The 20,374-nt window shown below is 46.1% G+C and overlaps 1 protein-coding gene across 9 annotated transcripts in view; it reads left to right on the plus strand.

The window, feature by feature from the left end:
- LOC147101147 (acyl-CoA-binding domain-containing protein 4-like) overlaps positions 1-20,374 on the plus strand; it is a 274,772-nt gene that overhangs the window by 133,696 nt on the left and 120,702 nt on the right. For 8 of the 9 annotated variants that reach the window (XM_085966359.1, XM_085966353.1, XM_085966355.1 and 5 more), the window contains one exon: positions 8,973-9,095. The exons of the other annotated variant lie outside the window; for it this stretch is intronic. In XM_085966359.1, the coding sequence (XP_085822485.1) occupies positions 8,973-9,086 (114 nt within the window). In that variant the 3' untranslated portion in view covers positions 9,087-9,095. The remainder of the gene's footprint in view (positions 1-8,972; positions 9,096-20,374) is intronic. 9 annotated transcript variants of the gene reach the window in all.

Here is a 20,374-nt window from a genome sequence, read left to right on the forward strand (position 1 = left end):
AAAAGGGTGGCTAAAGTGAACGTTGGTCCCTTAGAGGATGGGACCGGGAAACTAGTGGTGGGGAACATGGAGATGGCAAAGACGCTGAACAAATATTTTGTATCAGTCTTTACAGTAGAGGACACTAAAAATATCCCAACACTGGACAAACAGGGAGCAATGGTGGGGGGAGGAGCTAAAGACGATTAAAATCACTAAGGAGATGGTACTCAGTAAATTAATGGGACTTAAGGCGGATAAATCCCCCGGACCTGATGGCCTACATCCTAGGGTCTTGAGAGAAGTGGCGGTAGGGATTGTGGATGCATTGGTGATTATTTTCCAGAACTCCCTGGACTCAGGAAAGGTCCCGGCAGATTGGAAAACTGCTAATGTAACACCCTTATTTAAGAAGGGAAGTAGACAAAAAGCTGGAAACTATAGACCAGTTAGCTTAACATCTGTGGTTGGCAAAATGTTGGAGTCCATTATTAAGGAAACAGTAACAGAGCATTTGGATAAACATAATTTAATAGGACAGAGTCAGCATGGTTTTATGAAGGGAAGTCATGTTTGACAAATTTGCTCGAATTCTTTGAGGATGTAACATACAGGGTGGATAAAGGGGAACCAGTGGATGTAGTGTATTTGGACTTCCAAAAGGCATTTGACAAGGTTCCACACAAAAGATTACTGATCAAGATAAGAAATCACGGGATTGGGGGTAATATACTGGCATGGGTGGAAGATTGGCTATCTAACAGAAAACAAAGAGTTGGGATAAATGGTTCATTCTCGGGCTGGCAATCAGTAACTAGTGGTGTTCCACAGGGGTCAGTGCTGGGACCCCAACTCTTTACAATCTATATTAATGATTTGGAGGAAGGGACCGAGTGCAACATATCCAAGTTTGCCGACGATACAAAGATGGGAGGGAAAGCAGTGAGTGAGGAGGACATAAAAAACCTGCAAAAGGACATAGACAGGCTAAGTGAGTGGGCAGAGATTTGGCAGATGCAATATAATGTTGGAAAGTGTGAGGTTATGCACTTTGGCAGAAAAAATCAAAGAGCAAGTTATTATCTAAATGGAGAGAAACTGCAAAGTGCTACAGTACAAAGGGATCTGGGGGTCTTGGTGCATGAAACACAAAAAGTTAGTATGCAGGTGCAGCAGGTGATCAGGAAGGCCAATGGAATCTTGGCTTTTATTGCAAGGGGGATGGAGTATAAAAACAGGGAAGTCTTGCTGCAGTTATACAGGGTATTGGTGAGGCCACACCTGGAATACTGCGTGCAGTTTTGGTTTCCATATTTAAGAAAAGATATACTTGCTCTCGAGGCGGTTCAGAGAAGGTTCACTCAGTTGATTCCAGAGATGAGGGGGTTGACGTATGAGGAAAAGTTGAGTAGGTTGGGACTCTCCTCATTGGAGTTCAGAAGAATGAGAGGCGATCTTATCGAAACATATAAGATTGTGAGGGGGCTTGATCGGGTGGATGCGGTGAGGATGTTTCCACTGATGGGTGAGACTAGAACTAGGGGGCATAATCCAAGAATAAGGGGCTGCCCTTTCAAAACTGAGATGAGGAGAAACTTCTTCACTCAGAGGGTAGTAAATCTGTGGAATTTGCTACCCCAGAGAGCTGTGGAAGCTGCAACATTAAATAAATTTAAAATGGAGATAGACAGTTTCCTAGCAGATAAGGGAATTAGGGGTTACGGGGAGAGGGCAGGGAAGTGGATGTGAGTCTAGATTCGGATCAGCCATCATCCTATTGAATGGCGGAGCAGGCCCGAGGGGCCGTATGGCCTACTCCTGCTCCTACTTCTTATGTTCTTATGTTTTGTGCGCCCGTACTTTTCATGAGTTTGACAGTTCTTACTATCAAACTCATGAATGAAGTTTCCCCTCCCCTGATTGGCTGCAGAGTGCTCACCTGATCCCAGCCGGCACATTGCACTAACTATGCCGCTGGATCAGGCAAGCACATCGCGCCGACATCTGAACCGGGCCAGTGACAGGAATTCCAAGCAGGCCCAGGCTTCAGATGTCGGCGCGCCGGGTGAGTGCACATCGGTGGCTTGCACGCGCGGCAAGCACCCGATCCTAATTTCTGGCCCATCTTTATCTATGTATTCGGTTACTATTTTTTAAAAATCTATTGAAATTGTCAAACATGACTTTCCTTTTAATATATTCATATTGCCTGACCTTGATTAACTCATGCATTTCTAAATTTTCACAAAATTTATATTGAATTATGGATTCTACGTGCTTGCCCATAACTGATGTGAGACTAACAGGTCTGTAGTTACTTTGTTTATCCTTCTATCCTTTCTTGAACTGAGCTATTAAATACATTGCCCTCCAGTCCCCTGGAAATATTTGCATATCTAAGGAGGTTTGAAAAATGGCGGCCGGAGCCTTTCTGACTTCCTTCAACAGCGTAGGGTGCATGTTATCAGTGCTCAGTGACCTATTGCTCCATTACCAATTCCTTTTCTGCAGTTATTCCTAACAGTTGCTCCATATCCTCACATACATTCTCACTTTTACCATATGCATATCCCTTCTTATCTAATTTAACCGTGCCTTTTTCAATCCAGCATTGTTATTTTTGAACCTTCATCATCCTTTTCTGTTTTTATATTGAATCTAACTATATTGTAGTTGATATTTTCCAACTTTTTTCTATTCTTACATCAGCTATTAGGCCCACTTTATTTCCTGGAACCATGTCAATCAATACTTCTTTCTGATCTAGGAAGCAGTCTTGAATGCATTCTAAAATGCATTTCCCAATTTAACCAAATGCATTTAACCAACCTTTATCCCAGGCTATTTTGAGAAAGTTAAAATCCCAGTATTATTGGAACAGGAACAAGTTGGCATGAGTTTATGGTGATCTGTTATTTATTTGGGAGTATCAATTCCTGCATACATTTTCTCTGAATTCGAGAGTTCTTCAAAGAGTTAAAGTAAGCAGATGAAACAGTAATCTAGATAAACCCCTTACTAGGCTAGAAGGTCCTGGCTTTCAGGCCTTCTTGCATCAATCAGTTCGAACCAATCTCATTTGCCCACAAGAGGGATCTGTTGCACCACCTGAAGGTCAAGTATTTCATCTGGACCAAGTAGTTTTGACTCCTGAAAGAGGTATAGCTGAAGGGTTGTTACCTTCTATTGTGGAAACTTTAATGGCTTTCTAGAATTTTTCCACAAATAAAGCTCATAACATATGAAGAAATGTATCAGCCAATACAGATAGGCAGCTCTTCTCTAGTGAGTTCCTTTTGACTTGAGTATCTTCAACACTTACAGAACTTTGATTTAAGAAAGGAAGACTTGTAATTATATAGTGCCTTACCATGCCTCTCAGAAATGTCTCAAAACACTTCACATACAACAAATTACTTCTGAAATGCAGTGACTGTTGTAAGTCTGTCCTATTAATACGCATGTTGCAGCAGCTGCAGTTTCATATATCTCTCAAAAGATGTTTTCTCAGAGAACATTACCCTTAAATCTTATTTTATGAAGACAGTCTGATAATCTAATCCTCTTCACTATAGGCCTATTCCCTTATGAGATTTGAATTTGCTATTACATAAAATCATGTATCCTGCTTTTGAAAGCTAAAGTTATCGCATGGAAAAGAGAACTTCAGTCAAACTGATTTCAGCTGGATAAGTTAGTGAACTCCAGGCACTAGGATTCAACCAGACAAATTTAACTCTGGCATCCTGATACCTCACACTAGGCTCCCACCTATAATGGTTTTAAAATTTGATCTACAGCACATTACCATTCCATTTCTTTTTCTTGCTTTATTGAATTTTCAATCATTTACATTCACATCCATATTTTATAAAGTAATTGTAGTTCAAAGTGTTTTTAAATCCACCTATTTGTGAATCTGAAGCAAATTGCACTTTTTAGATGCTGAAAGAGTTTTGTCTTATTGCATTGATAAAACCAGCCACTTCCTCGCCTTGATGAGAAAAATAAATAAATCAGAAAAAAATATATAAAATTTGCTTACTATAACAGAGTTCTGGCCGCCCCTTCCCCTCCCCTCCTCCCATAGTCATGTTGCACTACAGACTGTCGATCAGCCCTGAATGTGATCTGTACATGATTCACAGGACACACAATTTCCTATCCCTAAATGTGGCTGCCCCCCATGCTCACTGACACTGTCAATGGTTCCCTCTCCTTGGGCACCATCCCTCTCCCCTCGCCATCATCAGCCCCTCCTCAAAAAAAAAAACTCATTCTCAACCCATCTGCTTTCTCCAACTACAGACCCATTTTCAAACTGCTTTACCTCTCTAAGGATCTCAAACGTGTTGTCACCTCCCAGCTCCGTGCCCATCTCACTCAAAACTCCCTGATGGAATCCTTTTCTTACAGCACTGAAACGGCCCTAGCCAAATTTATGAACAGCATCTTTTGTGATTGTGCCCATGGTACATTATTCCTCCCCAATTTTTCCACAGTATCATTGGCCCCTTCCTCTTCACAAGCTAAATTCTGCAGATTGGCACCATCATCCAGAGTCATGAGATCAGTTTCACATTTATGTTGATGACACCCGCTTCTACCTGTCCCTCGTCTCTCTTGACTTCTTTACTTTGTGCTGTCCAACATCAAGTTTGGATGAGTTATAACTTACTCCAGCTTAACATCAGGAAGAGAACAAAGAAATACTTTCATATATATAGTGCCTTTCATGACCTCAAGACGTCGTAAAGCGCTTTACAACCAATGAAGTACTTTTGAAGTGTAGTCACTGTTGTGATGTAGGAAACACGGTAGTTGATTTGTGCACATCAAGCTCCCACAAACAGCAATGTGATCATTGCCAGACAATCTGTTTTAGTGATGTTGATTGAGGGATAAATGTTGACCAGGACACCGGGGAGAACTCCCCTACTCTTCTTCAAAATAGTACCACAGGATCTTTTATGTCCATCTGAGGGCGCAGATGGAACCTCGGTTTAACGTCTTACCCGAAAGACAGTGCAGCACTTCCTCCGCACTGCACTGTAGCGTCTGCCTACATTATGTGCTCAAGTCTCTGGTGTGTACTTGAACCCACAACCTTCTGACTCCGAAGCAGAAATGTTAGCAATTGATCTACAGCTTTTTTTTAAATTAATTCATGGAATCTGGACGTCGCTGGCAAGGCCAGCATTTATTGCCCATCCCTAATTGCCCTTGAGAAGGTGGTGGTGAACCACCTTCTTGAACCGTTGCAGTCCATGTGGTGAAGGTACTCCCACAGTGCTGTTAGGGAGGGAGTTCCAGGATTTTGACCGAGCAATGATGAAGGAACAGCGATATACTTCTAAGTCAGGATGGTGTGTGACTTGGAGGGGAACTTGGAGGTGGTGGTGTTCCCATGCGCCTGTTGCCCTTGTCCTTCTAGGTGGTAGAGGTCGCGGGTTTGGAAGGTGCTGTCGAAGAAACCTTCAAAGACGTCTTCAATTCCTACCACAAACTCCGCTGCCTTGCCATTGACTATATTCCTGTCCCTGGCCTGAACCAGATGGTTTGCAAACTTGATGTCTTGTTCGACCCTCAGCTGAACTTTAAACTCCACATCCTATCTATCACCAAGATTGCTTACTTCCACCTCCACAACTTTGCCTACCTCCACCTGTACTTCAAGCCCTTAGTCACTGAAACCCTTCCAACTGCCTTCATCACCTCCAGACTCTGGCCCTGATTTTTGTGTACCGCCTCATTTTTCATAGAATCATAGAAAGTTACAGCACGGAAGGAGGCCATTTCGGCCCATCGTGTCTGCGCCAGCCAACAAAGATCTATCCAGCCTAATCCCACTTCCCAGCTCTTGGTCCATAGCCCTGCAGGTTAGAGCATCCCAAGTACTTTTTAAATGTAGTTAGGGTTCCTGCCTCTACCACCCTTTCAAGCAGTGAGTTCCAGACCCCCACAACCCTCTGGGTGAAGAAATTTTCCCTCAAATCCCCTATTTGAGTGAGTTGGACAGGGAGCTGGGAGGTGACAGCGCGTTTGAGAGCCTTAGAGAGGAAAAACATAAAAATCAGAAGTAAACTTATCACCAACCTCCCACCTGAGGAAGCCTGCCCGCTACAATTTTTGTACAGGCCGCAATTTAACGGGCCAGTGCTCTGCCTGAAACAGGAGGAGCCTCATTACTGCATACAAATCGGGGTCCTATGACGTGGTTCGGACCTTGATGTCATTTTGGTTGTTATTGGCACCCACAAAGGGGTACACCGACCCACTATATGTGGGCAGTACAGGGCAGGAAACAGCCAGAACCAGCATCAGTTAAAGCGATCGCTGGAAGCAGGTCTGGCAATTTTATTAATTGATGATTTTGGAAGTTATAAGCATTCAGCATCACCTAAATTGCTCTCCCGCTACCTTCTTCAAATTCCTCAGCTCCTTTATTAATGCCTTCCATCGCCCATACCTTCTCCACCGCCCGCCTCCTCAGCAATCTGCTCAGTCCTCCCCTTTAATGCGTTGCTGCGGGCCTATGCTGTGTGGCTGCCCCGTGAGATTTGCCGGGCCCCCAATACAGCATGCTGCCTAACAGCGCTTCATTTGCATAGGCTGTTCATTAATTCAATGTAAATGAGGCCCGACTTCCAGCCTCTTGCCGATGGCATTGGGTGGGTATTGCGATCGCTCCGCCCTCTGCCTGCTCGACGTACGCCGAAGACCAAAATCAGGGCCAATTACTCCAAAGCTTCCTTGCTGGCCTCCTAGTCTCCATTCCCTCCTCCCCCATAAACTCGAACTTGTCCAAAACTCTGCCACATGTATCCTGTCCTGCGCTAACGCCACTTCACCCATCACTTCTGTTTTTGGTGACCTACATTTTCTCCCAGTCCCCCAATGCATTAAATTTAAAATTATCGCCCCATCTTGAAATCCCACCATGGCCTTGCCCCACCTTATCTCTCCAATCTCCTCCAGCCGTATATCTCTTCCTGAACACTCTGTTCTCCCAACTTTGCTCTTTTGTATTCCCCTTCCCTTTGCCCCACCTTTGGTGGCAGAGCTTTAGCCGCCTCAGTCCCACTCTCTGGAACACCTTCCCTAAACCTCTCTGCCTCTCCGCCTTTACAAATCTTTGCAAAACTCACCTTTTTTAACCAAGCTTTCAGTCATCTGTCTTCATTTGTTTTCCTCACATCTATTCGTGAAGCATCTTGGGATGTTTCTTTACATTAAAGACACTATATAAATGCAAGTTGTTGTGGAATATGGCTCTGTACACTATTCACAGGACACATAACTTTCTATAGCTCTGTATACCATACACCAGACACATAGCTTCCCAACCCTGTATGTGGCTCTGTACACCGGGCACCAGGTAGACACGAGGATTTTTTTCCTTTTCCCATTTTCTCCTCTACTCCAGAAGATGGTGGAGGGACTCTTTGTTTGTATATGGTCCCATGGGAATGGACAACATTCTGATAACTGCCCAAGTGCTTACTCCAAGTGTGGGCTTGGACAGTGATCATCAACTAGATAGTCAATCGTGGAGAGGCATCAACACTGTTGAACCCAATCCTGATGCTCAAACACATGCCCTTTCCATCAGGTGTCACTGGATAGTGATCAGCAGCGAGAACTCCGCTTGGTTTTTGACTCCCAAAGGGCAGTAGTGTATTGCCACCCTGGTTGAGATTAGCTAACTTGGCACTGACCTGGGTTTAATCCTGAAACATTCCTGGTCTGAACTACTCTAACCAAGGTTCGATACAAGTTTAACATAACTTCACTACTTTTCAATTCTATCCCTCTAGAAATAAACCCTAGTGCTTGATTTGCTTTTTTATGGCCTTGTTAACCGGTGTCGCTACTTTTAGTGATTTGTGTATTTGTACTCCGAGATCCCTTTGCTCCTCTACCCCACCCAGACTTGCAACCTCCAAGTAACATGTGACCTCCCTATTCTTCCTACCAAAATGTAATACCTCACATTTATCTGTGTTGAAATTCATTTGCCAATTATATGCCCATTCTGCAGGTTTATTAATGTCTTGCTGTAATTTGTTGCAGTCCTCCTCAGTATTGACTATCGCCCCCCCCCCCAAATTTGGTGTCATCTGCAAATTTAGAAATTGTGTTTTTGATTCCACAGTCTGTCATTAATAGATCGATCCTCACATTACAGCACATGAAAAAAATTGCTGATGGCTAACCTGTCTATACTTCCTTCCCTCGCACAGCTTCCACGCATTGAACCACAGTGCGAAATAGTAAGATTATCTAATTGAACGGCAAACAAAATTTCCAGCATATATTGCAAATGATGAAGGTGGGGAATGTTTTGGAAGACCATTCAGATCAAGGAGTTCAAATGATGCTCAATAACTGTTCAAGCTTCACTGACATTGGCTAATGACATCATCTGAACGCCTTGATTAGATTATAACCTTGAAATCATGCCCTACTGTCCATTTTTCTATATTTAAACCCATAAATTAGCATTACAAACTCCATTCAATTTGTGTACCATGTTTCCATGAGTTAGTCCCAATCAAGCTCCCGATGGCAGGGTAAACTTTACGACTGGCTTAGTACATGGCATCTAAACTCTGTACTCAGTGGCAAGTGGTTTTAATGTTAGTCATCAGTGACAACAAAGTAATGGTCTAAATAGCGATACGGCAGAGCCTCCATTCTCTCCTTTGTGCCTCCTGTACTTTTTCTTCCTAGCCATTTGATCACTGTGTTTGTTTCCATTTTATACTAAATTATCATGGTAAAGTGATAGTCTACTGCAAGTCATCCGATCCAAGTTCCTAGTCAATTGATGGTGCATGTTTGGGACTGTTTTCTTTTCCACTGCTTTCTATTATATTTTGTGCTGCTTACTTGCAAATTCATTTGAATGCAATTTTATGATCATTTGGAAAAAATCATTTGTCAGAGCTGGCCTGTTCTTTGAATGAGAATGGGCTCTGTTTTTTTTTTAGAGAACTTCCAGGTGGCTGTTTGGCCCATCGGGACGGACGTTGCTGTTTCTAGTTGTGTGGCCTTTTGTTGCTCAGTGGATAGTGCATGTTTTTCTTCGCAAGAGAAGGAGCTGAAAAACTGCGGTAAGTGTTTGAGCCCTGAAGGCTCCCTTTTGGGAGTCAGTTTCTTTCAATTCATTTGATCCATATAGGTCGCTTCAAGCTGTATTACTTTATAGCATTATGTCTTTAGGAAGTGTCAGTTCATACAAAATGCCCATCCCACCCAGAAATGCCTGATATCTTCATTATTTACTATGGGAATTCACAGCCACAGGAGGGAAAAGCATGAGGACATTACTGCTACACAATAGTTTTATTTAAATCCTGAGATTGTTCCCAAAATAACCCTAACTTGCAAAAGAAATCTTGGCTACCAGTCCCCTTTAACAACTGAGATACAGCCCTGTAAAGTGGGTGGTTGATTGTTTACTTTATAGCTGTCAGTCTCCCTCCTCCCTGTTGTGAGCACTTCAGGCTGTTGTTGCCAGGCTCCAGCTTACACCCACACGGTTCTGACAGGTCCAAATGGAAAAAAATACAATAAACCTTGAATTACTCAGCAATTAAAGGGATTCAGAGACTGTTTAAGTGAGTATTACTTTGTGGTGGGAATGGACGCTCTCATGTGTTTTGGAGCCGTTCCAGATAGTTATTAGGCCTATTGAGTTGGACATTAAGCCAAAGCAGCTGAGTTTTATGAAATCCCCCCGCCCTCATTCCGTCATGTGTTTTGGAAAGCTCTTATTACAAATTTTAAAAAACTAGCTCCTATAAAGTTACAAACGAAGGTCACTTTGTTACTTTATTGTGAAACTACATCTGTTTTGTGTTTATTTCTGTTTATTATTTACTTCGGAGCCAGTTGTGAATGCTGTGGCATCCTTTCTGTGCTTAACAATTGTGAGTGTAGATGGAACATAATAAATAGGATGAGATATGGCTGGCATTGTGGCATTTTTTTTTAAAAGAATTTTGAGTTCTTACTCAGCCACCTAGTGGAGATGTTAGTGCAAAAAGGAACTCCTTGCTGTAACCTGTGCACAGCTTCTAATAGGGTGTCGTTGTACTCTTAGGGGGAATTTTGCCGGTGCTCAGGGGGCAGGTTTGGAGGCAGGACCGGTGGCAAAATTGCAAAGATTGACAGCGGGTCCCGAACCCGCTGTCAAGCCGCCTCCAGACAATCTTCCCGGGTGTCGGGTCCCCGATTTGCGCATGGACCCCACACCTAGCGGCGGGAAGAGGATTATAGGCACTTAACTGCTTGGTAACAGGTTGTTAACAGGCAGTTAAGAGGCTTTTTCCAATTTTGACAGGTCTACTGCGGGCTTCCCGACGTAGGGCCACCACGTCAGGGTAAGTGTGGCCTGCTGTGGGTCCACTGTAATGTTTCTTCATTAATAACAGCTGCAGAAGCGGTGTGAAGGATCCAATGATACACTGGTGAGTTTCAGAGGTAAGAAAATGTTGGGGAAATCATTTTTAATGTATTTAGACTTTTCTGTAGGTAACAAGTTTTGAAGTGTTTGTGTAGTCCCACCTCATTGGGAGAACCTCTCTCACCAGTGACAGATCGCTTCTGTAACCTCACCTGCAGCTGCCATCTGTTCTAGCCTAAGGAGGGAGTCACTGGAGAGCCTGGGTGCAAGAGCTCACCTGTGAACAGTCATTGTCAGTGTTTGCAGCACCTCAATGCTGTCAAACACTGAAAAATCACCTGTCAAAAAAAAATGTGTGTAGCCCCTTTAAGAAAACCGGCAGATGGCGCGTCATCAACTGACATCATCTGACACCGGCTTTCTCTTAATTGGCTGGCAAGCCCACAGGGCGGGCTTAACAAGGCCATTGATGCAAAATAGCGTCTGTGCGTCGGACGACGTTGGAGGCGGGATTGGAACCCGGAAGGCAGCTGTCCCACCCCCAAGCCACATCGAAAGGTAAAATCCAGCCCTTAGTATTAGGTTGCTGCAAATTTGGATGGTTTTGGGTGGGGTGGGGAGTGTATGTATTGTGATACACAAGGTATCGTCATTGTGTGGGGCAGGCTGGGTGGACCAGAGGGTCTTTACCTGTCTGTCACTGTTCGTAAATTGGTTCCAATTCATAGCGACAGAAAAATTATCGTGTAATTCCAGACTCCAATCCTGGTCTGGCCTAAGAACGCAGCAGTGCAAAGTCCTTTCAGAGAAGCGGTCTCACGTCCCTTGAGCTTGAATAATGTGAAATAATGATAGCATAGGGTTAAAAGGGTTAAATTACGGGGACAGGTTGCATAGACTAGGCTTGTATTCCCTTGAGCATATAAAATTAAGAGGTGATCTAATTGAGGTGTTTAAGATGCTTAAAGGAATTGATATGGTAGATAGAGAGAAACACTTTCCTCTGGTAGGGGAGTCCAGGACAAGGGGGTATAACCATAAAATTAGAGCTGGCCATTCAGGGGTGATGTCAGGAAGCACTTCTTCACACAAAGGGTAGTGGAAATCTGGCTCTCTGTTGAGGTTCGGTCAATTGAAAATTTCAAAACTGAAATTGCTAGATTTCTGTCAGACAAGGGTTACGGAACCAAGGCGGGTAGATGGAGTTAAGATACAGATCAGTCGTGATCTAATTGAATGTTGGAACAGGCTCGACGGGCTGAATGGCTTACTCCTGTTCCTATGAATATATCTCCTGTGTGGTGCCAAGATGGGTTTAAAAAGTGTAGAGGGAGTCCTTTGGGTCTCCCAGGCAATTGCTAAACTTAAGCTGAGTTTTTCTTTTAATCCTTTGAGAAAGTGGAAGCCCAGGCTCTGAAAACATTCCAAATTGAATGGCTGGGAGCAGAGTTCTGCACAGAGCTTGTAAGTACAGGTACACAGAGCTATCTCCTGGTGACGGGTGTGCAATTGCAACTGACTGCATGACTTTGTCATTGTCAGCTGCAAATTTCAGTCTGGTGCTACTGATCTCAGACAGGCAGTACAATATAACTACAGCTTTAATAGCTTACTTATACCAAGATCTGGTGCCATAAGTGGCACTCTGGGGCTTCTGTCCAATAGTTTCGTCCTCATCTACTATTGCCGTTCTGTCCAGATTTAGTATGAAAATTTAAATGCCTTTGAATCAGCCCTGGCATGAGACCTGTCTTCGAAGCAATTTTTGTGTCTTACCCACTTGAAGTAAACCCCTATAAAGATTGGGATATGGAGTGCTGTAAGAAAACTACTAGGCACTTGGTCTAAGCGTTAAACAAAGCATTAATCAACTGTTTTACAACATGGAGGTCTAGTTGTGTCCTTCACTAGTTCCTGTTAAGAATGTCCTGCGCAAGCTGGGCCCGTGCCCGAGCATTTATACTCTCCCTGGACAGCGCCACCCGCAAGCTGCTCAGTATTATTTCATAAGTCTTTCTTTCATGAATGACTGATTCATGTCATGGAGAATCTGTCACTTTTATAGTCAGGCATGGTTTTGGGTGAATTTGGGTTTGTTTTGCCACTATGAGCAAGATATCAACCTGGTAACCTGGTGGCATAGAGAGAAAACATCAGTTCAGTCATGAGTGCTGTCTTTGAATTGCTGATCTTGGCCAAGTAATCAAGAGCAGGCCAGATCATTTCCCAGGATACTAAGTCAATTTGTCAGACAGGAGGGAATGATTTTGAAATGGGTGGACGAGGAGTATCTGAATGTAACTCCCAATTTTTCCGTGGACATCTAACCTGAGCGGCGGCAGCAGCAGCATCGGAGGTGGCAAGATATAAAACAGCGGGAGGCGAGGCAGTGCGGACCTGAGCAGCAGCAGCAGCATCGGAGGAGTCGGCAGACCATATCCGGCGAATTCAAAAAAACAAGGAGTGACATCACAGGACAGCAGGTAGGTGATTGGTTGGTGACTATTAACATTTTTTCTCTCTAAGCTAGGACAGTGGTTTAAACTAGGAGCGGGAAACTAACGTACTTTATTAAATTAATAACTTAACTAGATAAACTAATGAATATAACTAATTAAATAAATAAAACAATGTTAGACCAAGATATGGCAGAGCAGGTTGTGTGTCTGGACTGCAGTATGTGGGAGTTTGTGGACAGCAAGACAGTCCCAAGCGAACACATCTGCAGTAGATGTCTCCGTCTCAAATCTCTCTGGCTCAGAGTCATTGAGCTGAAGTGCGAGTTGGAGACACTCCGATACATAAGGGAGGGGACAGAGTATCTGGAAAGTTTGCTCCAGACTTCGGTTACACCTCATAGAGAGGTGCAGGTTCAGAACAGGGTTGGTGTGACCGATTAGTGTGCAGAGTAAGGGGAACCCAGGTAAAAAAGAGAACAAGGATCCACAGAGACTGATCCTATCCAACAGGTACAATGTACTTGCTACCTGTGAGGATAAGGATAAAGACTGTCGGAAGGACAGCCAGAATGTGGACTGTGATGAAATATGCCGTTCATCAGGCACTGTATTCTCTGTGTTCTCAGGCACTGTATTCTCTGTGTTTAGTTTAGTTTCAGTTTCATTTCCCCACCTGTACTGTATTGTGTAGGGCTCCACCCATACCTGGCCACTAAGCAGGCTGCACTGTCTCACAGACAGTGCAGCAGATCTTTGGATGGGAGACACTTCTCCACTGTGTATTACCTTCTTAGTTAATAAAAGCCTTGCTTTGCTCCGTTAACGTCGAGTCTCGGATTCATTGAGGCACATCAATTTTATTAACTAAATTTTCAACGCAATGGATCAACTCTTGAAACCCGAACGTTTGGATTTGGACCAGCATGCTTCGGACGCATCGGCACGCTTCGGACACTGGTTTAAGTGTATGGAATTCTTCCTGGACAATTCCGTAGCCATCACAGGCGCTACGGACGCCGAAAGTATGAAACTCGGAATCCTGCGGAATTGGGTGAGCCACAGGGTTTACCCCCTCATCCAAGACGCCGACACGTACCCGGCCGCCTGCGACATCCTAAAGGCGCATTACCAGCAGCCTACGAATGAGGTGTACGCTAGGCATCTGCTCGCTACTCGCGCACTGCGACCTGGGGAATCGCTGGATGAGTTCCTAGTCACCCTGAAAACGCTTGGCAAAGACTGCAAGTGCCAAGATGTAAAAGCCGCAGTGTACACTGACGAGCTTGTTCGTGATGCCTTTATCACAGGCCTCAGCTCCACTTACATCCGGCAGAGACTACTGGAAAAAACGGGATTGGACCTGAAACAGGCTGTGGACACAGCGCGATCCCTGGATGTGGCCCAGAGAAACTTGGACGCCTACTCTTCAGCCCGCGCCGCCCACGCCGCCACGTGTGCACCAAGGGTGCCGCCATCTTGGAAGGCATCTTCCCCGCCCGGCAGCCCGACACCGTCGGGGCCCCGCTCTCCCCCCAGAAGCCCTACGACAGCCGCGACGCGTCGGGGCCCCAACTGCTACTTCTGCGGGCAGCCGAAGCACACCAGAAACCCGTGCCCGGCGAAAGGCACCACCTGCTTTAAGTGCGGTAAGAAGGGGCACTTCGGGACGGTGTGCAGAGGGAACCCCGCTGGAAAACCCGCCACCGCCGCATGTGCGCTGTGGGAGCGGCCATCTTGGACGCCATCTTGCCCGACCTCGTGGGGTCCGCCATTTTGTGAGCAGACAGCGTGGATGCCATCTTGTCCCGATCAGGGCCCTACAGTGGCATCGGTCACAGTGGACCAGACCAGACCGCACCCGCTATCCAAATCAATGGTGGACATCGAGGTAAACGGGTGCGGGGTTAAATGTTTAATTGACAGTGGAAGCATGGAGAGTTTTATCCACCCTGAACTAGCACAACAACTCTCTCTAACGGTGGTCCCTGCTCGGGGCACCATCTCTATGGCTGATAAAACCCAGACATCGACCGTTATGGGTTACTGCGCGGTACAATTGTCCGTTAACAGAACTGTATACGATAATTTTAAATTGCTAATCATGAAGAATCTATGTGCGAGCGTGATCTTGGGCCTGGATTTCCAGTGCCACCACCAAAGCATCACGCTCAATTACGGTGGGTCCCAGCCGCCCCTCACAGTGTGCGGTCTGGCTACCCTGAAGGTAAAGCCGCCTTCGCTATTCGCGAACCTTACTCCCAACTGCCGGCCAATAGCGACCAAAAGCAGGAGGTACAGCTGGGAGGACAGGCGGTTTATCGCGACCGAGGTGGACAGGCTGCTGAGGGAGCGCGTCATTGAACGCAGCAACAGCCCGTGGCGCGCCCAAGTGGTAGTGGTGAGGGGTAGCGAGAAGAAATGGATGGTGATCGACTATAGCCAAACGATCAACATGTACACCCAACTAGACGCCTACCCGCTACCCCGCATATCAGAAATGGTGAACCAAATTGCCCAATACCGGGTGTTCTCCACCATCGACCTCAAGTCAGCGTACCACCAGCTCCCTATCAGACCAGAGGACCGCCCGTACACCGCCTTCGAGGCGAACGGACGCCTCTACCAATTCCTCAGAGTCCCCTTTGGGGTGACGAATGGGGTCTCGGTCTTCCAGAGGGAGATGGACCGCATGGTCGATGACCAGCACTTGCAGGCAACCTTCCCCTACCTCAACAACGTCACCATCTGCGGTCACAACCAGCAGGATCACGACTCGAACCTCGAGAGGTTCCTGAAAACCGCACAAAAACTCAACCTCACTTACAACGAGGACAAGTGCGTTTTCAACACCACGCGCCTCTGCATACTAGGCAGCGTGGTGGAGAATGGGGAAATCGGACCAGACCCCGACCAATTGCGCCCCCTACGGGAGCTGCCCCTGCCCAACACTCCCAAAGCCCTGAAAAGGTGCCTGGGGTTATTTTCTTATTATTCCCAATGGGTCCCCAACTACTCTGACAAAGCCCGTCCCCTCTTGAAAGCATCCTCTTTTCTGCTCTCTGCTGAGGCCCACGCCGCCTTCAAAAACATTAAGCAGGATATTGAGCGGGCCACGCTACAGGCAGTGGACGAGAACACTCCCTTTCAAGTGGAAAGTGATGCGTCTGACTTTGCCTTGGCGGCCACCCTCAACCAGGCGGGGCGGTGTGGTGATTATTCCTTGATTAGTAAAAGTATTGTGATTCATTGTTTGTTAACTGCCTTGGGATATGTGTTGTAATCTCATTGGTAGTTGATGATCACATGATGTGTTGTGGCTACCTTAAATTCAGTCCTTTTCTAGCTTTAGTTGGGACTGGATGTAGAAAGATATGCTGCCGATTTTAAAGTTAATAAAGCCTAACTTTGGAAGGCAAATCTATTCTTTATTTCAGGCGGCCCGTAGCTTTCTTCTCGAGGACCCTCCAAGGGCCCGAGATCAGACACTCCTCCGTGGAAAAGGAGGCCCAAGCCATCGTGGAGGCAGTGCGCCACTACCTAGCCGGCAAACGCTTCACCCTACTTACCGACCAACGGTCGGTAGCGTTTATGTTTAATAATAAACAGAAGGGGAAGATTAAAAATGATAAGATTCTCAGGTGGCGGATCGAGCTCTCCACCTTCGAGTATGACATCATTTACCGGCCAGGGGCCCTTAACGAGTCCCCCGACGCCCTCTCACGAGGGATGTGTGCCAGCGCCACCGGGGATCGGCTACAGACCCTCCACAACGACCTCTGCCACCCAGGGGTCACGCGGCTGTTCCACTTCATAAAGTCCCGCAACTTACCCTACTCGATTGAGGAAGTTCGGTCTCTGACCAGGAACTGCTGCACTTGCGCTGAGTGCAAGCCTCGGTTCTACCGCCCAGATAGAGCCCACTTAATCAAAGCTACACGGCCCTTTGAGCGGCTCAGCTTAGATTTCAAGGGCCCCCTCCCGTCAGTCGACCGCAATGTTTACTTCCTGAACATTGTGGACGAATACTCCCGTTTCCCATTCGCCTTCCCCTGCCCAGACATGACCAGCGCCACGGTCATTAAATGCCTCAACAGCCTGTTCTGTCTGTTCGGTATGCCGAGCTACATCCACACGGATAGGGGGGCGTCCTTCATGAGTGAAGAGCTACGCCAGTACATGCTGTCCAGGGGGATCGCCACGAGCCGTACCACCAGCTACAACCCCCAGGGTAACGGCCAGGTGGAGCGAGAGAACGGGACAGTATGGAAAGCAGTCACTCTAGCTCTAAGGACCAAGGGCCTCCCTATCTCCCGCTGGCAGGAAGTCCTCCCAGATGTGCTCCATTCGATACGGTCGCTATTGTGTACTGCCACTAATGCCACGCCTCATGAACGAATGTTTGTCTTTCCCCGGAAATCCACCTCAGGCGTATCCATGCCATCATGGCTCTCCACCCCAGGTCCGGTATTTGTACGAAGGCATGTGAGGGGCCACAAGACGGACCCTCTCGTGGAGTCAGTGCACCTACTCCACGCCAACCCCCAATACGCGTATGTCCGGCACGCCGACGGAAGGGAGGACACCGTGTCCATAAAAGACGTCGCCCCAGCCGGTAATGACAACAACCACGACAGCAACAGCAACAGCGATCACAGCAACTCTTACCCACCCACTACTCTTTCATCACCCCCGGAAGAACATCGACCAACGGTGCCCCCACCAACTATCCCTTCAACAACCCTGGCGGCGCCCCCGGCAGAGACCCAGGAGGCCACCGGGGACACCCAGCCGACACCCGCGGCACCACGTCGGTCACAGAGGACTATCAAACCCCCGAACAGACTAAATCTATAGAAGGGGTGAATGTGATGAAATATGCCGTTCATCAGGCACTGTATTCTCTGTGTTCTCAGGCACTGTATTCTCTGTGTTTAGTTTAGTTTCAGTTTCATTTCCCCACCTGTACTGTATTGTGTAGGGCTCCGCCCATACCTGGCCACTACTTAAGCAGGCTGCACTGTCTCACAGACAGTGCAGCAGATCTTTGGATGGGAGACACTTCTCCACTGTGTATTACCTTCTTAGTTAATAAAAGCCTTGCTTTGCTCCGTTAACGTCGAGTCTCGGATTCATTGAGGCACATCATGGACCATGGCACTTTGGAGCATGAGGCTGTCCTAAGGAGGGAGGAGGAGGAGAGGAAGCTTAATGTGGTAGTTGTAGGGCATTCTATAATTAGGGGGACAGATAGCATCCTTTGTAAGCAAGATCGAGAGTCCCACATGGAATGTTGCCTACCTGGTGCTAGGGTGAGGGACATCTTGAACTGGCTTGAAAGGATATTGGAGAGAGAGAGGGAGGATCCAGTCATTGTGGTCCATGTTGGGACCAACAACATAAGGAAGAGCAGGCAAGAGGTCCTGTTTGGGGAGTACCAGGAACTACGAGCTAAATTAAAGAACAGGACCTCAAGAGTTATAATCTCTGGATTATTACCTGAGCCACGTGTCAATTGGCGTAGAGATAAGCTGATTAGGGAAGTGAACACGTGGCTAAAGGAGCGGTGTGGGAAAGAGGGGTTCCATTTCTTGGGGCACTGGCACTTGTATTGGGACAGGAAGGAACTGTACCGTTGGGACGGGCTCCACCTGAACCAGTCTGGGACCATGGTCCTAGCGGAAAGGATAAATAGGGCAGCCACCAGGACTTTAAACTAGTAAATGGGGGGGAGGGAGGGCTCAGGGGGAAATTGTAATACAAATAGTAGTTCAAAAACAAACGGAAGAGAGTAGAGTAACAGTCAGAAATTTTGCTTTAGGCACTACATGTAAAGGAAAAACTAAAAGATGTAAAGTGATTAAACCAGGAGAGAGAAATAAGAAACAAGTGAGTAGAACATTAGAGCTGAAGGTCGGGCTAGGGTGTGTGGCCCAAATCAGCATTCTTTATACAAACGCATGGAGTATATAAGGAATAAATTGAATGAACTGCAGGCGCAAATTCACATTGGAGCGTATGACATGGTAGCCATTACTGAGACATGGCTGCAAGACGGTCAGGACTGGGAACTAAATATACCAGGTTATAAGGTCTATAGGAAAGATTGGGAAAATATCAGAGGGGGAGGAGTAGCCTTAATGATTAAGATGAAATCACTTCAATGATAAGAGAGGATATAACGAGAGGTAAGCAGGCAGTGGAGACTTTATGGGTAGAATTAAGAAATAGGAAAGGATTTAAGACAGTAGTGGGAGTTGTGTATAGACCCCCTGATAGCAGCTGTGAAGTGCTAAATTGTATAAATGCAGAGATTAGACAAACATGTAGCAAAGGCAGAGAGGTTCTATTGGAGGATTTTAACTTTCATATAGATTGGGATAAGCAGACTAACACCTGTCAGAAAGGTAGTGAATTTCTTCAGTGTGTCTGGGATAGTTTTCTACAACAATGGCCCAGAAATTCGAGTCGGGGGCTTCCCACGGGTGCAAGCCCCCGACCTACACTTACCTAGCGCGCCGGCAGTTGAGCTCTGGGCCTGCGTAGAATTCCTCTCCAGGGCCTGGCCCAGAGGCCGGCACGCTGTGCTGGCGTGTCCCAGGGGCATAGTTAGTGCGATGCGTCCCCTGGGATCACGTGAGCCATGGGCAGCCAATTGGAGGAGGGAAATGCCCATTCATAAGATTGACAGAAAGACCTGTCAAAACGTATGAATGCTGAGGGCCCAAAACAGTAGTTAACCTTCAAATACATTTTTTTTAAAGTCACACTTTTTAAATAAACTATAAATTACATTAAATAACTATTTTAAACAATAATTTAAATTTTTGAAAAAAATAATTTTATAAAAAAAGGGGCTAAAAATAAACTTACCTTTCTTTAAAGTATTTTAAAATAATAAACCTGTGGGGAAAAAAGTTTTAATTTTAATTAATTGACCACTTACCTTTTAAAATGTAGTCCTTACGCCTGGTTTTTACATTTCTAAAATCTAAAGACTTTTTAAAACGTAAGTTCAAAGCGCACGCGCAGACTTCCGCACGCACGCGTTTGACCTCTGAACCCCTTCGTTCAGAGGATCGGAAGTGCCGGTTTCCCGTGCATGCAAGAAACCGGCACTTCCATCGGGTCCACGCGTGAGTACCCCGTGCGTACTCACGCGTTGGGACCCGAAATTCTGGGCCAATATGTCCTAGAGGCAACAAGGGGGCAAGCCACATTAGATTTAATGACGAGTAATGAGCCAGATTTAGTTAGCAGCCTAACTGCGTGAACATTTATCCAATAGCGATCATAACTTGATCAAGTTCAACGTAGCATTTGAAAGGGTGAAATGCGAATCAGCTACTAAGATTCTAGATTTGGGTAAGGCTGACTTCAACGGGATGAGGCAGAGACTGTCCACAGTAAACTGGGCGAATCTGTTAATGGGTAAAAAGACAGAAGATCAGTGGGAGATGTTCAGAAAAGAATGCAAGGTGATACAGAACCAGTTTATACCCCTGAGGGGAAAGAGCCCTACTTGCCA

Source organism: Somniosus microcephalus, chromosome 24 (genome assembly GCF_052327205.1).
Source record: "Somniosus microcephalus isolate GS21.2 chromosome 24, FLI_Smic_1.0, whole genome shotgun sequence".
NCBI classification, from domain to species: domain Eukaryota; kingdom Metazoa; phylum Chordata; class Chondrichthyes; order Squaliformes; family Somniosidae; genus Somniosus; species Somniosus microcephalus.